This window comes from Sturnus vulgaris, chromosome 2 (assembly GCF_052056855.1).
Source record: "Sturnus vulgaris isolate bStuVul1 chromosome 2, bStuVul1.hap1, whole genome shotgun sequence".
Classification (NCBI taxonomy): Eukaryota; Metazoa; Chordata; class Aves; order Passeriformes; family Sturnidae; genus Sturnus; species Sturnus vulgaris.
This window is the reverse complement of record NC_142244.1, coordinates 53535603-53557535: the sequence shown is the minus strand read 5'-3', so window position 1 is coordinate 53557535 and position 21933 is coordinate 53535603. Positions and strand designations below refer to the sequence as shown.

General features: G+C 35.2%; 1 protein-coding gene across 6 annotated transcripts in view; it reads right to left on the bottom strand.

Annotated features, from left to right (window-relative positions):
- NBEA (neurobeachin) overlaps nucleotides 1-21933 on the bottom strand; it is a 452087-nt gene that overhangs the window by 211321 nt on the left and 218833 nt on the right. For all 6 annotated transcript variants that reach the window (XM_088159561.1, XM_088159562.1, XM_014868920.2 and 3 more), the window contains 3 exons: nucleotides 21648-21712; nucleotides 9684-9792; nucleotides 5464-5630 (listed from right to left, as the gene is read on the bottom strand). In XM_088159561.1, coding sequence (XP_088015687.1) covers nucleotides 5464-5630; nucleotides 9684-9792; nucleotides 21648-21712 — 341 coding nt within the window. The remainder of the gene's footprint in view (nucleotides 1-5463; nucleotides 5631-9683; nucleotides 9793-21647; nucleotides 21713-21933) is intronic.

The following is a 21933-nucleotide window of genomic DNA, read 5'->3' as shown; positions in this document are numbered from 1 at the left end:
TTTTGGGAGAAAAAAAATAAAAAAATCCACCAATTCCAGAAACAGAAAATGCATAATTCTTACAGAATATGCGGAAAAAATGCAGAAACTTAAGAGGTCCTCTAAGAAAGGGCATGTCAAACACGCTTCTGGATCCAGTAGACAGGATCTGGTCCTACATCTTTTCCACTGCTCTAAAGCTCCCTTTGTAATTTATGCCTAGGAGTTAAAATGAGCCAGAAATGAATGAATAGCTAAACCAGATTAATCTGATTTGCAGTGGGGGTTAGAATAGGTTCTGTGCCTCTCCAAATTTCTTTAGAGAGCAGCTAGTATAGAGATGGACTCAGAGAATGCCAAATGATGGCTGTAAGGGAAACAACTTACTAAATTCCTGTGATCTGGTCTCCCTTGCTGTAAACTGGAAACATTTGGTTTAGAAACAATGTTTTTCCAGAATCAACTCATTTAACTGCCAACCCCCATAGGCTTGGGAAAGGGAGTTCTCTTTCTGTTCTCATCCCTCTGGCCCCCAGCAGAACCCAATCTCTTCAGAAGCACACACTGCAGAGAGAGACAAAACTAGCTGTCTGGCAAGAAACTTTTTATTTCCAGCCTGTCTCCCCAGACGAATTTGGTCTTCACCACAGAATGAGTTTGACAGCTCTGCCCTCCACCATGAATGATTAATTTGTTATGGGTGTCTAGTTTAACCAAAGATGGATTTGAACAGAAAAAGCCCTTGTACACTTGCTATTTGGTACAGCTGCTTTAATGTAGGTGGAACCTCCTTCATTAAATCACAGAAAGCAAGAGAACCAAGTCTCATTTTTAAGTGTCATTTTTCTCATTATAGTAGTCCTCCCATGAGTATCAAAGCTGATCATGTGAAAATATCTATGACATGTATTTAATATTTCGATTTTGAACGTTAATTGGAACTCTAAACTCTTTTTGTTGCCCTAAATTGCTTTTAAACTACACAAACTGTAAGGTAGCCATATATGTATTCAGTATTCTCAAAAAAAAAGTTTTTGAAAAGTTGAGGTATCTGATAAAACCAAGAAGCTGAAGTAAAAAACATAGGCATGCATATGGTTGATGAGGAATTTGAACTGTGTGTACAGACAAGATTCACAAAACTTTTTTTTTTTTTTAAAGAAAGATGTGTATGGGGTGAGACACAGATGGGGAGGAAGAGAGGCACCATATGAAGCTGACAGAGAAGGCAGAAGGAAGCATATGTTGTGACATGAAAACTATAACCCTGAAAAAAGCTGAGGGTAAGTGCTGGCTTAAAGAAGCTTGGAACGCTAAGCTGTGAAACACCCTGTTTGATTTTTCCTGATGTTGCAGATTCCCTCTGAACAAGTGACAATGCATCAAGGAAATAACCAGCTCATCAGTTTCTCATCTGAATGGGGAAAAACCTGCAGAATTTTAATTTTGGTATAATGCTGAAATTTAAAAAGGGAAAAAAACCAAGCATGTTCAGGGTAAGTGATTTACAAAGATACCTAAAAGTATTAAATTGCCGAAATGCAGGAAACAGAATTAGTTTTGTTGAAAGGCACAAACAGAATTTCTAAAAAACGAATGGGATTTATTTTGAAATCTATTACGCTTTGTCTGAGATACGTAGATAAAAATAAGATGATTCAGTAATTTCCATTTGTTATAGAGGACTTGATGCTCACACTTGGAAGAAACTGAGAAAAAGAACTTTGGGTTTCACTTTAAGATACAAAGGAAAAACATTTGTGAAGGAGGAAAGAAGCTAACATTGACAAGCAATAAAAATGAAAGTTTTTTCTCAAACTGTCATTTATAATTTTTAGTCAGAAGGAGAAGAAATAGTAAAGAGATTCTCAGACCATTCACTGATTGATTAACATACAGACAGGAATTTGTCGTACAGTGCAACTGTGTTTGTAGGCATATATTCAAGTTGAGGAAGACTAGCCTATAATTAATTTTACCTTCATATATTAATAGCTAATTAGGAAAAGAATTGAAATGCAAGTCACCTATTAATTTATAATATTTTTAGTTAAGCTATTTATATATAGATATATAAAATTTAACTTCAGAATTCAAAGTCTCAGATGGTATTTTGTTGGTTCATACTATTCAACTTCATTCTTGTTTCCTCAGACATGTTGGGAAGATTTTATGATAATATATTTTAAATTCAAAATTTACCAATACCATAGAATGTAGAATACATCAAAACATCAGACCTCTTGCTTTTCCTCTCAGTACTAACCTTCTGTGGTTCTTAATAGTCTCTTTGTTGCTTAATAAACAAAGAGTAGGCTCTGTGGCACCTACAGATGAAATAGCAAATGCTGGTTGCTGCTTTCTGCAAAGACGATACACAAAGACATAAAAGCTGGGGAAGTTTAGAAGCTCATTGTGTTGAACTGCCAACACAAGGAAGATTTTTCTCTAAAGTTGGGCCATATTTGATAAAACGAAACCATAGTATTTTGTAATGTGAGCACCTGTGTTAAAGAATTTGAAATGTATTTGTTTATCTGGAGAAAAGATAAACAAAATCATACAGGACAAGATAGGACAAGAGGACATGACCTCAAGTTAGGCCAGGAGAGATTTAGATTGGATATTGGGAAAAATTTAATCAAAAGGGTTATGAAACACTGTGGAACAAATTACCCAGGGAGGTGGTTGAGGCACCATCCCTGGGATTGTGTAAATGACACGTGGATGTGGCATTTAGGGACATCATTTATTGGTGGGTTTCGCAGTGTTAGGTTAATGGTTGGATCCAATATCTTAGAGGTTCTTTTCAATTGAATGATTCTATGATCCTATACATATTTGTACTTTATGCTGCAACTAACAGTAAATTGGTAGGTGCCACTGTGCAGATAGAGAACTGAAGCTTTGAAGAATCACACTCATGTCTGCCCAAATATTTTCCTACCTATCTTATCCATTTTGGATGTCAAAAGGCATTGCTATTACCCAAGTATTTATTGTGCAGAAATGATGGCCTGTTTCTTACCCTGTCCCATCTGAGTCAGAGAAGGATCTCCATAAATTCACGATTTCAATGAAGGATCTCCAGCTCTCAAGTTGAACAGGAGACCAGCAGTGTGTCTTCAGGAAATGGGAACATTTTCCCAGTGGAAATTTTAAAATCACTACAGAAGTGTAGAGGTCTAGAGTGAATACGTGGTTTTTGTGTGTTTTTAAAGTAACTCTGTATTCCAGTCAGGCTGTATCTCTCATGGCATGGAGAAACATGAGTTTATAAAGAGATTGCTAATGCTGTCAGTAGTCACACTGACTGTAATGCTTGTCAGGAGTTACAGGGACTTGAGTCCTGTTGTGTTTTGTGCCAGCCAAAACCAGAGGTGTGTATGGTTTTGGAAGTCATCTCGATTTTCATCATATAAAAAGTATTGGAGTGTCTACTTAACAACAGTTTTTGCATTCTGTGGCTGAGGAGTTTAATGAGACCCCTCTCCATTTTCTGCCCTTAAAGCCTTTCAGACCTGCCCACTGAGTGACACTGGTCTCTAACAAGGCTCAGAGGCTCTTCCACAGGGCACCTCCCTCTCCCTGCTGCCATTCCAGTCCTTCCCATTCACAGTCCACTAGTCCCATGACAGAAGGTGTGCTTGTGTGCTGGGTCACAAAGCTACCACAGCACACACAGCCAAACCTGCAGTGCAAGGCCATTTCCCAACTGGCTTCTGCAAATGGAGGACCCCACGTGGAGACCTTGTACTGTCACCATGTCACACAGATCACCCCTTCTCCAGGTTAAGGCACTGCCTGTGGCTAAAACACAACCAAGCCAAACGCTGCACCTAGCACTGCAAGCACCGAAAGGGGAAAGCAGCTCTGCCAGTAATTGCAAAGCAGACAGTTGTGAACTGGACAAGTTGCACTACAGGGATAAAATAAGTATTTCTTTTGTTCAGTGCAATAAATTTCATAGGTTTGTCACAGGTGTCAAGCTACTTTATGGCCCATCAGAAACTATCATGGACTCAAGAGAAAAAAGCTACAGCAATGGACTGTTGCCATTTAGGAGGCCATCAACAATCCATGAGATAAAAGTTATTTAGCCCTAAGAAGACAGTTTCCTGGAAAAGGTAGTCACCAGGAACTGATTTAAGTCTGCAAAGTCTCTGTAGCTATTCACAAAGTTGAGCAACAATATTATTCAAAATTTGTTATTCATTATACAAATACATTAAAAGGAGTGCAAATTGCATTTATTTTCAGCATATTCAAGTCTCCTGACATACAGCTTTAAGGCCTCAACTAGAGATAAGATGAGCATCCCTTATGGAGTAAGCCTGTCTTGAATTAACCACATGACAGTTTTCTACTTGTCATTTTTGTAATTTCCACCAGAACGTTTCTGGTGTTAGATAACTGAGCTTCTGTAAGACTGAATTTCCACAATTTCTACCATCTTGAAAAATAAATACATCTCCATCATCACCCAGGAGAGAGTAATTTCTTTAGGAGAAACATGGATAATGAACATGGAAAATTTCATTTTTGTTTTAAATATGGTATAACTGCAAGAATCAACTAGATAGAATTACAAAAAGAATGAAGAGCGTATGTGCTATTTCTGAAACCTTATTGCTGACATGTCAAATTTAATACTTGGCAACTTTTCTAAAGGCTTAAACCCTAACTATGCAGTCAACATAAATGCAAATATATTTTCCTAAAGAATATTTATCTAGAAAAAAAGGTTTTGTATTATCCATCTCAACTTTGTTTTTCCTGAAAATGTTTATCAGAACTAAAATGGAGCTTTCTGTTCTTCTCTGCGTGATTCAGAGCAGACAAATAGAAATTTAAACAGAAAATAAAGCTGTAAAATTTTGGTTATCAGGGAGCACGACTTTCTTGATTTCTTTTGTTTGAGTTGTTTCACTCTGAATAAATAATCAAGTACTTGTGGCTAGAATGCACAAACAAGAGAGAGTCTTGGCAGACTCTGCTTTCACAGACAGGGCCCTCACATGATAGACCCAGGTTCAAGACCTTGCTCTGAATGAAGGAAAGGAGCAATTTCAGCTCAAGTATTCCACATGAGGGTCAGCACTTTAACCACTGGCTATTTTTGTGATTCAGAAGAGCAAGGCTCTTCTTTTTGGCATGATGTATGAAAACATTAAATTTTACTGCTATGTTGAAGAGAATTAACTTTTAAAACCAGTACTCAATACAGCTCTGAATAAGACCTCAAATACTACAGAAGAAATTATGTATTTTAGATATCTTTAAAATTAATTTTTTTAACAAGAATACCTGCTTAATCGAGCTGCACTTTGTTCAGCTTTGCATATGCATATGCTTTGTATATGCATATACATTTAAGTACATTTAAACCCCTAGTAAAATCATATTTCAGTTACACAAAGCCTGCTTCTCTCAAACTTTGCAAGTAACGTTTAAAGCCTCACACTTTCTACATTTTCAGCTTACCTGTGAGAAACAGCTCCCCAGGCACCGTGTTTATTCGTCAGTATATTGAGTATCTTCTGTTTCAGCTGGTTGGCCGTGACATGATCGCGATGCTTAGCAGCACTGATGAGGTGATCACACATCTTCTCCTCCTCCCTCCTGTCGGCAGCATACTGAGCACACTGCGACTGGGAATGGAAGAACATCCACTTCATTAAAGACAGGCTACTTATGATCGCCCTAAAATTATTATTTATTAAACCCTCTGAATATGAAAAGAACTCATTAAAATACTTTTCAGAAGAACAGGACAGGCCGTTTGTCCCAGTTTCATCCAGGTCTGGGTTAATTTTTTACAGTAGCTGGGAGGGAAGCATGTCCAAACCCAAGTGTTATTTGATACCATCTCATGTCACTTGCCGGGGCAGAAGTAAGGGAGACTCTCTCTCTGGTATGGGAGAAAGTGTGGCAGGCAAAAAGGTCCAGTATTGTTTTACTTACTCTGTAAACCATCTCTTTGTCTTATACCTTTTGTTACTAATATCATTAATATTGTTTCTGTTACTGTTCTCTTTCTTATCTCATTGCTGTTTCTAGTAAATTGTCCTTATCTCAACTCCTGATTTTCACCTCCTATGCCTCCAGTTCTCATCACCACCATGGAAGGGGCGGGGAAGTGATCAAACAGTGTCTGGTTTAGGAGAGTCTAGGTGAGGACACTGAGTTCTTCTGTAGTACTATTTCTAAATCATGATGCCATTCAATTGAAATGTTCTACTACTATATATCATCCAGGAAAAAGCCCTCAGTTAGAACATGTAAAAAATGAAATATCAAGGGCAAAGACAACAGAATTCTAATTAAAAACATTAAGCCATACATCTGGGTGTGTGTATATGTGTGGCCATGGAGATGCCTTAAAAGTTAGCCTTTCTTTTGTAAATGTTTCATGTGTTCTCAGGTAAAAAATACACCTCTAACATACATAGGATAATATACAAGAAAAAATTATGTACACTGATTTTGATTTTTAAATTATAATAACATCTAAAATTAAAAATCATTTGATTATTTTATTTCTACAGATGCTAAACTAAAAAAATAGGGAGTTTATTTTCTATTTCATATCACAACATGGAAAATTTTGATAACATACTACCAATTCTAAAAACTCAATGGATAAAAAAAACATTCATCTTTTAAACTGAAAAAGATCTAATATTTTCATCATGTGTCCCTTGAGAGAAAACCACTTCTAAAAAAATGCTGTGGTTTTTGGTCTCGATGTGAATTTGTTTCTAAACTGCTAGAATGCTATAGTGTATTTTTGTTTTGATAAATCCATTCTTTATGTATAAAGACAAGATTTTTCCATTTCTTAACTCAAAATCATGTTAAGTTCAACTCCTCTTAAAATTTTTTTTAAAATGTCTAAAGAAAGGAAATGTAGCCAGAGTAATCAAAATAAATCCACTAAAAGGATAATTTTCTAGGTATAAATTACAAAGGCTAAAATAGTCTCTGAATAGCTAATTTAAAAAATGCATTTTATGACACATTTTTTTACACTTACAGTTTTTGTGCACAATTTCAGAACATTTAACCAACACTCGATGCTGTAACACTGCTGAATAGAAACCAATTTTCTAGTATTCAAAAGAGCAATTAAAATTCAGTTAACCTCATAGTTTATAGTTTATTCTTAATATTTCTGCATGCAACCTTTTTAGTATAGACCACATTAGCATTCAGTAAGATTTTAACAGTGGTCTTTCTATTGTGTTTACAGACATAAGTTCAAATAATCTATCTGGGAAAGAACAATGGTTACACTAATTCATAAAGGGTTAATTCATTTTCCAATTTATCTTCTTGTACAGGGAGGCACCAATTAGTACAATGATCTGCCTTAGTAATGAGGTTAATATTTCACCAGCTCATTGGACAGTAAAATTAAATTTTCATTTTTCTTCCTGAACAATTACAAAGGTTAACAAAATGAAAGTTAACTGTGAAATACCCATTCTGGGGGAAATTTTCTAGGCTGTGACTGCAACTGGAGTCACAGAATAAAATTTAGATGCTGGTCCATGGTCTGTGCAGGAGATTGTAACTTGGTGCAGCTTGGAACAAATAATTTCACCCATAATGATTCAATTAAAGTTTAAAGGGCAGAAATAAAATAAAATAGTCATGCACTTCTCTAGATGAGAGCAATGATTAACATGTACTAAACTTCAGAATGTATACTTATACAGTTTATTAAAACAAAATGACAGATATACAATCATGTAGGTGAAAACTACCAGAAATCTCTTTGTCCCTACTGCTTTCAAGTAGGACGAATAATAAAATATTCAGTTATACTCCCACCATTATTAAAGACAATATATAAAGCATTCTTTCAGACTTTAACCATCACCTTATTTAAATACTTGTGAATTTCACATTAAAACAGTCTACATTTTACAATTTTCTTTTATGGTTTGCAGATTTAAACTTACTCGCCTAACATGTGTACCTCAGTCTTTTCCTACAACAAATGTAATGAGAATTTTCATATATGAAAAATGTGTTGGTTTCTTTACCAGACAATAAAAGAGACTTGAAGCTACTCCTTTAGGGAATTTAGTTAATATTCTAAATCCTATTTGCTAACAGAAGCTGGAAGTTAATTGAATATTCTCATTTTGTCTAGAGTTCTGACAGATCTTATACCTCAATGTATTCTTCAAAAAACAGATAACTCAATCTTCCATTGTCATCTTAGGTTACTGCATGATGCTCTGATAGATATCAAATGTTATTTATTGTAGAGGCAATATGAAACTTCACTCTGACATACACTTAATTGTAAATGCAATTTTATCTACGTTCAAAATATCCAGTATAAGCTTGGTAATAAAGTTGTTGCAATCCCATATGACAAGTGTCTGCTGTCTGCTCTGACAAAATGAAGTAAAGGTTATGTGTATTCAAAATGACAACAGATATCTCTGTGTCTCACAGTTCTCAGCTAGGTCAAGGAGCACAAAAACTAGTACATCAAAGTGCACATTTAAGAGAGCTGTTTCAAGGAGATAAAAACCTCATCAAAACTAAGATTACTGGATCCTATTTCTAGCCACCAGGAGCTTGTTGACATTTTCTGACAGATTAATGAATTGATATAGCTATTTATTATCATCAATACTAAGTGTGTCTATCTCAATCCTAATGCTAAGTCACTTGAGCAGTAAAAGATGTGAAAATATACGACTGCATATATATACACCTACATCTACACAAATGTATACAAATGCAAGGCAGGATCAGAAATTATAAAAAACAGTGATGAAATCTATGAAACACCATAAAAATGCAAACTTATATTTGATAAAGTCATGTCAAAAATGAAGTTTTTAATTTACTCCATTACTTTTGCATGTTTTTTTTTAATAGGAACAAAATTAATCCTGTATAAACAACTGAAAACTTGTTAAACTGAAAACATTTTAAAAACAGGGAAATGAACATTTGGATCACTTTCAAGCAACATAATTTAAATTGTCTACTCTACCACTCATTGATGAAAAAGCAATTGAGTGTTGACTCATTTTCAGAATAAGAATTATAGACATTTAAAAGTTATGGAAGACAGCTGCTCTGTTGCATCTTCTAATACTGAATCTTACTGTCAATAGTTAATGATTCCTAACTAGTAAGAAAGATATGCAGTATCGTATTTCACTACTTAAAAAGTGTTCAAAGTGCTCCATAATTCAAAATGATTGAAGAAAATTACCTTAAAATATTAAATCTGTTCAGCAAAACATTTATATTTCTTATTTTTTTGTGACGCACCTTTAGTGTATAATCGCTTTTCTCTTTTACTGAACTCATACATATTGTTGTAAATAACTAAAAAAATAATTAATAAGGTGATTTGCATTACTATTTTCAATAAATCAGAAAAGTTCTTTGTGAACCAAAGGGTCTACCATATCAGATTAGACATTCTGATTAAGGCATTTCTTCAAGCCGTAAATGCTTTTATGAATTTCAGTGACAAGATGAGAAATTAAACCCATTCCTTGTGTTTGACATTTACCAAAGCTTTTTAAAACCAGTTTTGAAATGCTTTCAATGTAAATTTCTTCCTTGGAAGAAAAAAAAAAAAAAAATCTTTATTGCATGGAGTTACAGTCTAGGCGACAACTGAGTGAAAACAGAACCAAAAATGCACCAGCTCTCAGGCTTACCTCAAACTCAGCGTGCTTGTGGACATCTTCAGCTCTTTGTCGGTTTAAAATAAATTCTGCTTCATTTGCAACACGCACTATATGGTCTTTCATTGCATGACACAATAATCTAAAATAAGAAAAATCACAATAAGCCTTTTTATTTGATGTACTTCAAATAAACTATTTCAGCAGATTTACTCACAATGGAAAAGTCAATGAAACTTCTGTAATTAAATTTTCAAATTAGTTGAAATAAAAAAAATCCAAATTTTTCTGTATTGTGAAAGCACAAAGAAATCACATTAAATTGAATAAAAAGTTTTCCATTTATTATTGAAGGCAAAAGTTCTTTAAGGAAGCATATATTTTGAGTATGCTTTTAACAGCAGTCTCAATATAAATACTGCACTGTCAGTTAAAAAAGTCTAGAAAATTGCTTAAACTCTTATTTGCACCATTAAAACCACTAAATAGATGTATTCTAATTTCAGGCTTAAAAAAATCATTACTGAAGATTTTAAAATTTTATTAAAATTGAAAAATAATATCAATATCTCTCACATATTTCTTCAAACACTAGAGTGAAAAGTGCATCACTTTTCCATGTTTTCAAGGTTTCAGAAATAGATACATTTTACTCCAAAAGGAGGAAAAAAAGCAGATTAGGAGTGGAGTGAGACTGAGGATGTCAGGCAGCCACATTAACTTTAGACTTCTGTAAAGACCACAAAATATCATGAGGTGAATAACAAAATTGCCACATAAACAACACTGCTGTTAAAAATGCTCACAAGCTTTTGGGCAGCAAGAATGGAACCAACTGCTTTCTTGTCCCTACAGTCCATATCTAGAATTGGCCATTATATTAAAAATTGCTTTGTTCTTCTTATCAGCAGGGAGGAAATCTCTTTCAGGATGCAATGATCTGACAGGTCTGTTTAGGATCAGGAAGAGTCATTTCTTTTTCTGAGAAAGTGGAACATGGTCTGGGATTTTCCTTCTTGCAGCGCCAGGGAAAGAATTTCAGAGTGTCTTATATTAAGGCTGTGAAATTTCTAGCAAATCCAACCCTAAGCTGGTGTTTGGTGTTAGAAGCACCACAAGTAAAATTCATTATTATTAGAAATTAACATCATTATTATTAGACCTTACACCTCTAAGATGGAAAGATCTGAACTCTATTCTTGCCTCCTTTGGTGTGTTCTACCATCTGTGAAGGAAGGAAATCACTAACCCTGAGCTAATATTTAATATGTGTGCATGGCAAGGGAAACCATAAATGTGGGGGCCTCTGTTTTAGAGATGAAGACAAAAAAACTTGGATCAAGGTCTCACAATGGATAGTCATGCTTTTAATAACCCTTTTTATTATATCTAACCCTCTGCTATTTTTAAAACAAAAAGTCTTTTGCCAATCATAAGCTGAAAAACTAAAGTTGCCTACACTGCAGTCTTCAAAATTTAGCGTTATTTTTTAATCTACCCTGCTGGAAGATATGTTTCAGTATTTTATTACTCTTAAGTGTTTGGATTTTTATTGTTAAGATGTAAGTGTAGGACTGTCCTCAGATATGGTTTAGGAATGAATATTAGTGGATGTCAAGAAGATGGGAACAGATCCTTCCGTGGTGCCCAGCAACAAGACAAGGGGCAGTGGGCACAAAGTGGATCACAGCTGAATATGAGGAAAAAATATATTTACTTTGTGGGTGATAGAGCACTGCAACAAGGTGCCCAAAGAGGTTGTGGAGTCTCCTGTTCTGGAGAAATTCAAAAGCCATCTGGACATAATCCTGTGCAACCTGGGATATCTCAGTCTTACTTCAACTGTGTTTTGTCAGTTGCTTGATGCACTCTCACATATACATCAATGATTATGACTTCTCCAAGAAAAAGATGAAAAACTGTTCGCATGATCATTAACATATTAGGACTATCACAAAAATGAGGCTACAGCCTATTAAAAGTATTTCATCTATTAAATAATATGGTATCAATGTGTGGTAATAAGGGATACACTGTGATTCACTTACCTTAGGTACTTGTACGCACCTAAGGTAGAATTTCAAAGACTAGTAAACTATATTTTTCCATCTAGAAGACCATTAATAATCATGCTAGTCCTAAAATCACTTGACAAAAAGACAGACTTTGGAAAAAGGAAGGGTGAAAATCCAGGCCATCATTTAAAAATCTTGTGTGGCTACAAAAGAAGCCTTGACCTGGATGTTTTGATTTGCAAGTGCAAGAATGCAGGGTTGAAAACAGAAGCATAATAAATTAAAGCAGTTAAATGTGTCATCACTGAGAGGGAGCAACTACAAGGTTGCAGAAGCAATGTCTTACAAAGGTTTTTGCAAAGGTACTTGCTTCTGTGCTTGCTCTACTTGTTAAAGGAAACTTCCTTTTTGAACTTTAAAAGCTCTATTAAAAAGAATTTTTGGTATTGGTTTTTAGTTTTAACTGAAAGCTACCATGTATTCTCAAACTATGATCCGACTAAGTAAAAGATGGCAAAACTGTTTACTGGATTACATCAGAGTCAGCTAACTAACTGAATCTCAGATCCATATAAGTATACTGTCTTAACTGGTTTATACCTGATGAACAAGCATGATAATGTTGTCATCCTTTGAATACTAACCAATTTATCTAAATCCTGAATAATTCAATCACATGCATGGCATAAGATTACTTAAAAAAAAAAGAAACCTCCACCTTTTTGGCTTGAGAAAAATTGCCTACAACTTCTTTTGTATTCTCATAGGAAATAAAAAAGAAATTATTCAGAAAGAATCCAAAATCAGGAGAAACCTTACACTTAGTAGTATTAAAGGCTTCCAGTACATAAAAAAAAAATAAATTTAAAATCTCCCTTCACACACGACAAGTAAGAGAAAAGAACAAGGATCTCTAGATAAGCAAATGCACTCCTTTATTGCAACAGGCAGCTACATCACTTAAAATCTTTCATGAACTGCCTTTAGCTTATGAAAGGCATTTTCATTAAATCTACTTCATGAAATATGTTTTCAGTATATGAAAAACATCTTTGGAAGGTTCTCTGAAGCTTAAAACCCTTTTCTTCTCCAATCCAAATGTATTCTTCAGCAGTCTTTACTGTCTCATTTTACACAAACCTTGCCCTTAGGTTTACACAGTTCTTCCTTCTGATGATCTTCTGATATTCTAATGTATTCCTATTTATTATGCTCAGTAAACAGATCTCTGATTTTTCTTGTATGGCAAAACAGTTGGTAAGACGAGTTTTACTAATATAGTTTGATTTTACCTCTTCTTCAAGTGCATATCCAAAACTGTCAGCAATATTCTAAATTCTAGTCACTATTTACATAGCAACATTTATGCTGCCTTATTTCAATGGAAATATCCTTTCTGATGCAATTATAGAATTGTTTTTCCCTTTTTCTTAGCCCTATAGTTTGTGATTTCGTACAAGAAAATTTCAGTGATAGATTGTTTTTTTTACTCCTCAGATATTTCCAAAAGATGCATGTATTTTCTTGCATATATTTTCAACTCCATGTACTGTTACATTATAAAATATTTATATAGTACATTACACATTACATTTATATTAACGAAGGTTGAAACCCATCCAGTATATTCTGATTGATATTTCTGTCACCTGTCCAACTAGGTTTCCCATCCACAGTTCTTTACAGAGCATTCTCTTTTTGGGGAAATGTCTATTCCCTGCATCTTTCCCTAACCATCATCCTGTACTGGAGTGACCAATCCCACTGAGAAGGACCTTGAGGCACAAAAATGCATGTATACTTTCTATACAAAGGGGTGATCAAAACTTTGCGTGCCTTCCAATTTTTACTCTCTTTTAGAAAAAACCATGTTCTTTAGATCTCCTTAGCACAGTGGCTGAGTTATACCCACTGCTCTCATTCACCCTTGGAAATCCTCATCCTGTCTTAGCAAGCACCACCCTCACAGACCTAAGTAGCTGCAATAATGTTGAGACAATTAGGAATCAGGCCTTCTGGTCATAATTATAAATTTCTACATAAGTAGTACTTCCAAAGGGTTAACGAGTTTATGAAAAGGTCCATCACAGGCTTGCTGTACTTTTTATTTTCATTTCCAGTAACTCATATTTACCAAAAAAAAAAAAAAAAAAAAAAAAGTCTTGAGTAGAAAAGTAAAAAATTGACCTTGAAAAATGATTGGCTTTATCCTGTGTGACCATTTCTTCAGTTGCACCACTGAAACTCCTACCAGTATTGAAGACCACTGTGTTTGCCAGATGAGCTGATCTCAACCAAGAACTGATGACCAGCAAAAAATCTTATCTCCTCTCTGTGTGGCAATCCTTAATGCATAAGGTAGAGATCAAACATGACCTAACTTATGGTTTCTCTTCACCCAGACAAGCTTGATTTATATCAATGCCCACAAATTTACAAACCACTGTTAAAGTTCTTTTACTAGGAAACACGTTTGACTTGGTTTTGGACTGAATCAAAAGAATTCCAATAGGAAATCCATCAACAAAGCAGTCTGAAATTACTTGTGCATCAAATCCTTCTACAGAGAAATGAGATTTCTCTTCAGATAATTGTGGAGTTTTCAGCTGAAGATATGGAAAATCTCTAATTAAAATAGGCTGGCACTTCATAGTAAGCATGACAAGGCTTAAATATCTGTAGGAATAAATGGTTAGGTCTCCTTAACCTAAAAATGGAAGAATCTCAGACCTATGAGCAAGACCAGAGAGAAAGTTTCAGGACTTGACTATTCATAAATATGAGTTATTTAAAAATATTGTTTGGGAGTTGGTAAGAAGTTATTTTAAATCCATGTATCTAGCTTTCCAGAATTCTATCCTCAGCAAAGTTACTTTAGCATTCCAGAGTGCTTACAGGTCAAAGGAAGTTGTGAAAATATATGTGTAACCAATCAGAAGCTCCTGTTTTACAGATAATGGAGTTTAACAGGGCTGGATTGTGGAGTACCACATTCCATGAAGTCATTCAGATAAATAGCCAGTGCCTGAGAGAACTTTTTTAGAGTTTTGGAAATAGCGATGGTGATAAGACTATACACAAACTGTATTAGAAACCTGTTAAAAATATTAAATGCTTGCAACAAATCTAAATGTGGATTGAGGGGCTATTTGTACAACTATTAGAACTGAAGATTTCTTATCCCACTAACTATCCTAACCTGGCTTTTCTATCCTGCAGTATTTGTTCCTAGTAATAATCTCACACAGAGAGAAGGCGCTCATACCTTTTATGCTGCGAGACAGAAGGATTGAGCTTACATTACCCAGTCTTCCCCTTATTTGAAAAAAAACAACTAAAAACCCAGATCATTCCCAAACCCCAATTTTCAAAACAGATTACCAAATGAACATTTGTTATAATTTAGCTAAGGTCTTGCTTCCTCTACTCATTCCTGAAGTTCTGCCAACTCACATGTCCAGGGAAACAGATGTTTCTCTGACTTACTTTCATCATATGCCCATAGCTTTATTTTAAAAAAACCAAAACAACAAAACAACAAAAAACACAGCCTGGAAACATGCCATGTTTTCATCAAACGGTTATTTCGACAATTATTACTCTTAATGGCATTCATAAAAAATGAAACCTATCATTGCACTTGGTATCTGCAACAGGATAGTTCATAAACTAGTCTAACTTGAAGAGTCTGAAGTTCCACAAGATGCAGTACTGCTATGAATACTTTGAAAGTAAATTCCTATAAGCTTTGCATAGTAATGTAACACAGAGGTCTCATTTCTTCCAAGACAGTAATGATGAAGAATTCCACAGAGAAAAGTTTGAAATTGTAGCATGCAAACACTGGCTATTCAACTACAACATAGGCACATTGACATGACAAATTTCATGGAGGATAACTGTAATTGTTTCAGAAATGTCACAGAAGCTGAAACAGATTCAATAAAACTCAGAGATGACTACAAGAATCTGTTCCACTCCTCATAAAGACTTGTTATTTTGCAGAATTTTCTAAATCAAGAGGAATCTGCCTCTTTGTAATAGTGACTATCCAGTAAACACCCATGACTAGCAGTTACAATTGAGATGGCCTTTATCTCAGGATCAGCCTCTGCTTTGAGCTATGACCTGGTCAGGCAGTGCTAGAAGGGGAAAGGATACCTCAAACACTCTAACAGATCTAAGAACTGTACGTGCACTGACCCCACAAGTGCACAGATGGTTACCATAACAGTGTACACTTTGTCTAATACAAACTATTTGTCTGGAGGTAGGACAAGGACAGCTATAGTAAGGAATATGAGATTATGAAGAAGTACATCTAAACAAGTTCACACTTTAGCTGGAGTAGTAATATAGACATCCAGTGTCCACTTTTACAGAGGTATTTATGACAGGAATCCTCCACTAAAGGAAGATGACATGTAGGATAAATTTCCATGAAACGGCCAGTTAATAAAGGATTCCTCCAATCAAAAGTTACACTTGGTGAAGATGACAATAAAGCAGCAGAATTTGGTTATATCTGTCAGAGACAGGATAATCAAACATCTTTGCTCTTATTTATGGTTTCTAAGTGCTACAGCTTCCCCAGTATTGTTTTCTGACTGTGTTTGTATATATTGGATTCTGCACATCAGACCAGAATCCTTCGCAAGTTGTTCTGGTAGCCCTGAGCTCCATATGGTCTGATGGCCCAATATCTTGCATTTTGTATGATTCAGGTCAGGTCCCCATTCTGTCCTGTAATCAAGATCATTATCAAAACCGAAACAAGGTACAGCATCCATTTTGGACCCTACTATTAAATCAGTTCTTTGAGAGCTATTAAGAGACCAAGTATTGCAGACAGTGAATAATGGCTGTGAACTAATTTACCACAAACCAAACATCAGAACTGCCAAACCGCAACAGAGGATGTCCAAAAGAAAATCTGATGCAGTTACCCCACAATCCCAGTTGAGGTAACAAGGAAAGAATACAAGTCTTTATGAGCCTCCTTCCAGAAGGAATCAGCAATTCATCGAAATTTAAAGAAACACTGATTTGCAGACTATTTAAACATTCTGTTATTTTTTTCAAAATATTTCAACAAAACAAGGTTTAGAAGAAAATGGCTTATTGTGAATTTTAAGCATACTCAGAGGTCCACATAAGTGGACATGCTAAAATATATATTTTCATGGCTAAAGGCAGAAAGAAGACTTTAGCCTTTTAGGTACAGGGATGGAATTACAGGAAAAAAGTTTACAATTTAAAATCTGAGATTAAATATAGGCTCATGTTGCTTTACATTTATAGTAGAATTAGATTACTTCTATTTAAAATGAAGAAATTACGTAAAAAGAAAAGGAAAATATTTCTATGAAAGGAACAAGATCATCTCTCTAAAGAGGTGAGTGTTGTGAAAACAGCAAGGAAAGGAAATGGATGATGCAATTCAGTTCTGAAAGATGAACAGATCATGACCTATAAAATCCATCTCTTAGGCAGGATAGATCCCTGAGATACTCTGCTTGTCAAAAAAATCAAGCTAAGGTACAACCAATTAACCACAAACCTTGGACCCTGTTTAAATTGTAAGCCTTTTATCTATTTAGCTGCCCATCCATTCAGAATGTAGAGTTCTAACTGATGCATGAGTATTGTGGGACCTTTCCAGTGTCAAGATAAATGATCACTATTACTCCTGTGACCACAAATCTGATTATGTGTTTTATCATAGAAAGCAACCAGGTTGGCCATGGATGGTCTAGCTTTTTGTAAATCCATGTTGATTGTTCCCAATTACCTTGTCTTTCAAGCAGCCAGAATGTGTTTCAAAGGGACTTGCTCTATGATCTTCCAAGAACCAGAAGTAAAATGACGAGGATTTTGAGGATTGTTTTAAAGATGGGTGGTAACATATGCTTTTTTCCACTTGTAACCTGCCCGAATTTCCTTGACTCCTTGGATCAGTGATCAGCCTGCAAAGGCTTTCACAATCATCAGATGTACTCCATCAGGTATCATGGGCTAGGATGGGACAAGTTGTTTCAAGGAATTCTTGACTCAAACCTTATCCACTGTTGGCAGATGCCCTCCTTGAACCCTTTCTCTAAAGACAGAGCCTTAATAAAATTTAATGAAGACTGAGGCAAATAAGGCATTAAGCATCTCAGTCGTATCTGTGACTATGTCATCCACCCCATTCAACAACAAGACATTTCCCTTGGTCAGCCTACTAATGAAGCTCTTGTTGTCCTTAATATCTCTTCCAAGTTTCATTTCCAGCTAACTACTGGCCTTCCTGACAATATTTCTTACGTGCTAATGCTTCTGAATTCCTCCTTTCTAGTCAGCTTCTAGTTCCACCTCCTGTGTACTTTCTTTTTTCATCAGAGCTCTACCATAATTTATTTTGCTGGCTGAACCACTCCCTAGCTACATATACATTTTTCCCTGTTCCTGCAGTAGTATAATGCTGTATTTAAAAGTCTGACACCTTTTACAGCTATCTTGACTCACACATTTGCCTCCCATGGGATCCTACTTACCAGTTTGCTGAATAGACTAAAATTAGCACTCATGGAATCTGTATTTGGCTACTCTCAATCCTCACTTCCCTCAGGGCCTTGAACACCACTGTTTCATGGCAAGTACAGCCAAAGGTGCCATTAATCACATTCAAAAATAATCCTTGCTTACTGGTAAACAACAGATCCTGCTGAGTGTCACTCTTAGCTGTCTCATTCTGTCATCCCCAGCACTCTTTAGTAATTGTCTTCCCCACATGCATCCCATCTTGTTGCACTTCCAGAGCTTGTCAGGAAGTTAAAGATCCTCATGGGGAACTAGGGTTTGTGATCTAGATACTTAAAGATGTTTAGAGAATGCTTCTTCTTCCCCTCACTCTGAATGAGTGATCTTTAACACCACCATGACTCTTTGGGCTTTCCTCTGGTCCTATCCTGCATGTTATCAACCAGACTATCTCCCATCCCACTGAAGAACTTCAAAAATCTGAACTGCTTCTTCACAGAGAAGGCAACACTCCCTCCTTGCTTTCTCTGGCTACCTTTTCCAAGGAAACTGTTTATTGCAGCACTTCCATCATGCAGTGCAGGCTGTCCCACCAAATCTTATTCATTCCTTCCATATCTTATTCCTTCCTTCCAATGACGTCAGAGCTTTGTGATTGCATGTGGAGTCATGCAATGTTCTATTCCTAGTTGCCCAAGATGTATGCATTTGTATACCTACTTAAGGTGGGTGCTCTTAGCTCTCGTGTTATTCAGCGAGCAGCCAATTTCTTTTGACTTCATCCATCACTACTCTGCTTAAATGTGGGCTGTAGTCTTCCTCACATATCATTCCTAAAGAAGTCTTTTCATGTCTCGTTTCACAGCCAACATTGCAGATACATCCAGCTCCAAAATTATGAAGCCTGCTTATGTGTACACCCCAATGTAAATCTGAAATCCTAATTAAGCTGCTGTCAGTGAAGCTGTTGACATGTGTGATACCCTCAACATCACACATTCATAGCAGGAGACTGATTAAATAGAAGCATAAAGTTCAAGATCATAACCAGGATGTCACTAAATCTTTCAGGTGCATTACATACCTTGAAAGAATTAATTTAAATCTGTAGTCAGATCTCTTGTAACACTAAAAACTGTCACAACAGTCCTATTTTTAGAAAGCTGTATCAGTGTTTCTGTATTGAATTCCAAAAATTATTATTCAAAAATTGTTATTCAGATCTTCCTAAAAAAACCTCATCTATTCCAGAAAATCCCAGAAACATAGTAAATCAACCAATTTAAAATGAAAATGCAGTTTGTTAAAGTAACAGGAATACAGATATAATTGTTTAAACTACACCTAAACAGAAACATTTTGTATAAGAACATTCCTAATACATCCAAAGATCCATAAGGCACTTATGCCTTATAGTATCCATATATTAAAATATAAATGTCTAACTGAAGATAATAAAACTGTGGACTTCTACATTACATATACATATTTTCATTCACATTCCAAAGAAAAATCTTTCTCAAAACTTTTGATTTATTTCCCAGGTCTCTCAAAATATTACCCAGAAAGTCCTTCAAAATATTCTTAGTCTTCATTCTGCTTTTAATAATTTAAAATTCAATCATTATTGCACAGCGATTATATGCAATTTTACATCCCATTAACCCTGCTTTGTTTTAATTATAAAGATCCTTTGTTAGATTCCTTTAAATGATCCAGTTTATAATTTCAGGTTATCCTAGGGAGCACTTTAATTCAGATGCACATTCATCAACTGTTTATGTCCTGTTAATTGTTGACAACTGCACAATTGCATTCTCTAGCTATGATTGATGAATTGCATTCACAAGTTTAGCTATTAAGCAGAATAAATATTTATAACAATTTTCAGTTAAAGGATTGTTATCTTTGTCCCCAAAAGGGTAAATTAAAAAAAAAACAACAGGCTGATTGCAAAGAAGAGCATTCCAGTAATACACACGCACTTATTCTAAAACACCTTGCTGACAAAAGTATAGGGAGGAACATGTGTCCAAGGGCAGTTTGATTAGACACCCCAATGACTGGATTTAAGGTTCATTAAATGCTACTTGAAAAATCATTGTTACAGGGGATTTAGAAGGTCCACTGGTATCTTAAAACCTGACTGCTAAAAATATGCAGATATAGGATTTGTTCAGAACAATCATTTTATCAATAGTGAGCATGGAATAATATCTCACCTCAACATCCCAGCTGAGAAAATAAAAAAGGTCCAAATGGCATTGCATATTATTATGCAAGAACATAAGCTTACTATAAGTATTTAGTCTGTTGCCAGGTAATATTTCTTGTACAACATGCAGTACATGACCCACTCAGGTGAGCCCTATTATGGTGTAAAAACTCGTATTTGCACTTCATAGCAAGAGGAATTTCCAATGGAGGGACTTACATTGCCCACTGCTATATAGCACTATAATTTCAGTGTACACAGGGAATCCAGGAGAATTTACACCAGCCAAATACTAGTCAATACCACACTCCTATTTTTTTTTTTTTTAATACTCATCCTACCTTATTTCTATACTCTGACATTTTCTAAATTTCATTCCAAATAAATACATGATTTAACCACCAAAATATCAGCTAGACAAAAAGTAGACAATAAAGAGTCTTGATACTTCACTTTGGTATATGAGATATCCTTGGTGAAGAAAAAGAAATCACACAAAATAACATCTCTTCAACAGGTGTATTGCTTTTTTTTTTTTTTTAGCTGCACATACCAAAATATATAGATTTAAATAGATTCAATGTGTTGGCCAATACAAATCAGACACATTGCACAAGCAGTATTGTTTATCTTGGGTACTCTCCTACCAAAAGAGTGCCAAAGAGTCTCCTTTTGCTTCCCAGCTTGCTGGCTGGAAGTACTGAGAAACAATGCACAGAGTAGAACACATAGAATTAAAATTATTTGAGGATTGATTAAAAATTTCATTAGAAATTTCAAAATCAAGGAAGCTTATATAAAGATAATGTCATGTGTGGTTTACAGGACTCAAATTGGACTGGAATTCTAGATAAAATAATCATGAAATGATAGCGTAGAGAAATACCTCTGTAAAATGAATGCTGTGCTCCTAAAACAGATGGAGCAGCAGATGGTTTTACAGATTGGGCTCCCTGGACTGTCTGGGTAAAACAACCTTGCTGCTCTGGAGAATGGTGGTTCAATTCTCAAATAACCCTAAACTTATACACAGTTCAAGGGAATTCTATTTCCTTCTGTCAATAAACAAAATTTTCAAAATTTACACACAAATTAAATATTTACTACATAAAGTATCTATACAATAAATCTCTTAATTAACGTGGCCTTTTCATAATCTTTTTGGAACAGATGGTGAGGAAGTATTATCACCCAATGGAATAAATGCAAAATGACTACTTGTTCAAAAGCTTTAAAATTCATTACCTTCCTTCATTGATGAGCTCAATAAATGCAAGTCCTGCATTCTTCTGAATAGAATTTTGCCATTCCTAAGAAGATAAAACATAACATGATCAAAACCCAAGGATTTTAAACCACATTTTTAAGGCTGACTCTGGTGACTCCCTAAGGAGATTGAATTTTGGCAGAACTTCTTAATTTCCCTCAATACCCCTCCTCCAAAAGAATGATCTGATCATTTAAAAACTAATTCATTCAGACTTTCAAATAAATTTTATGTGGTCATGTCTTCTGTTTCACTCTTAAGCAA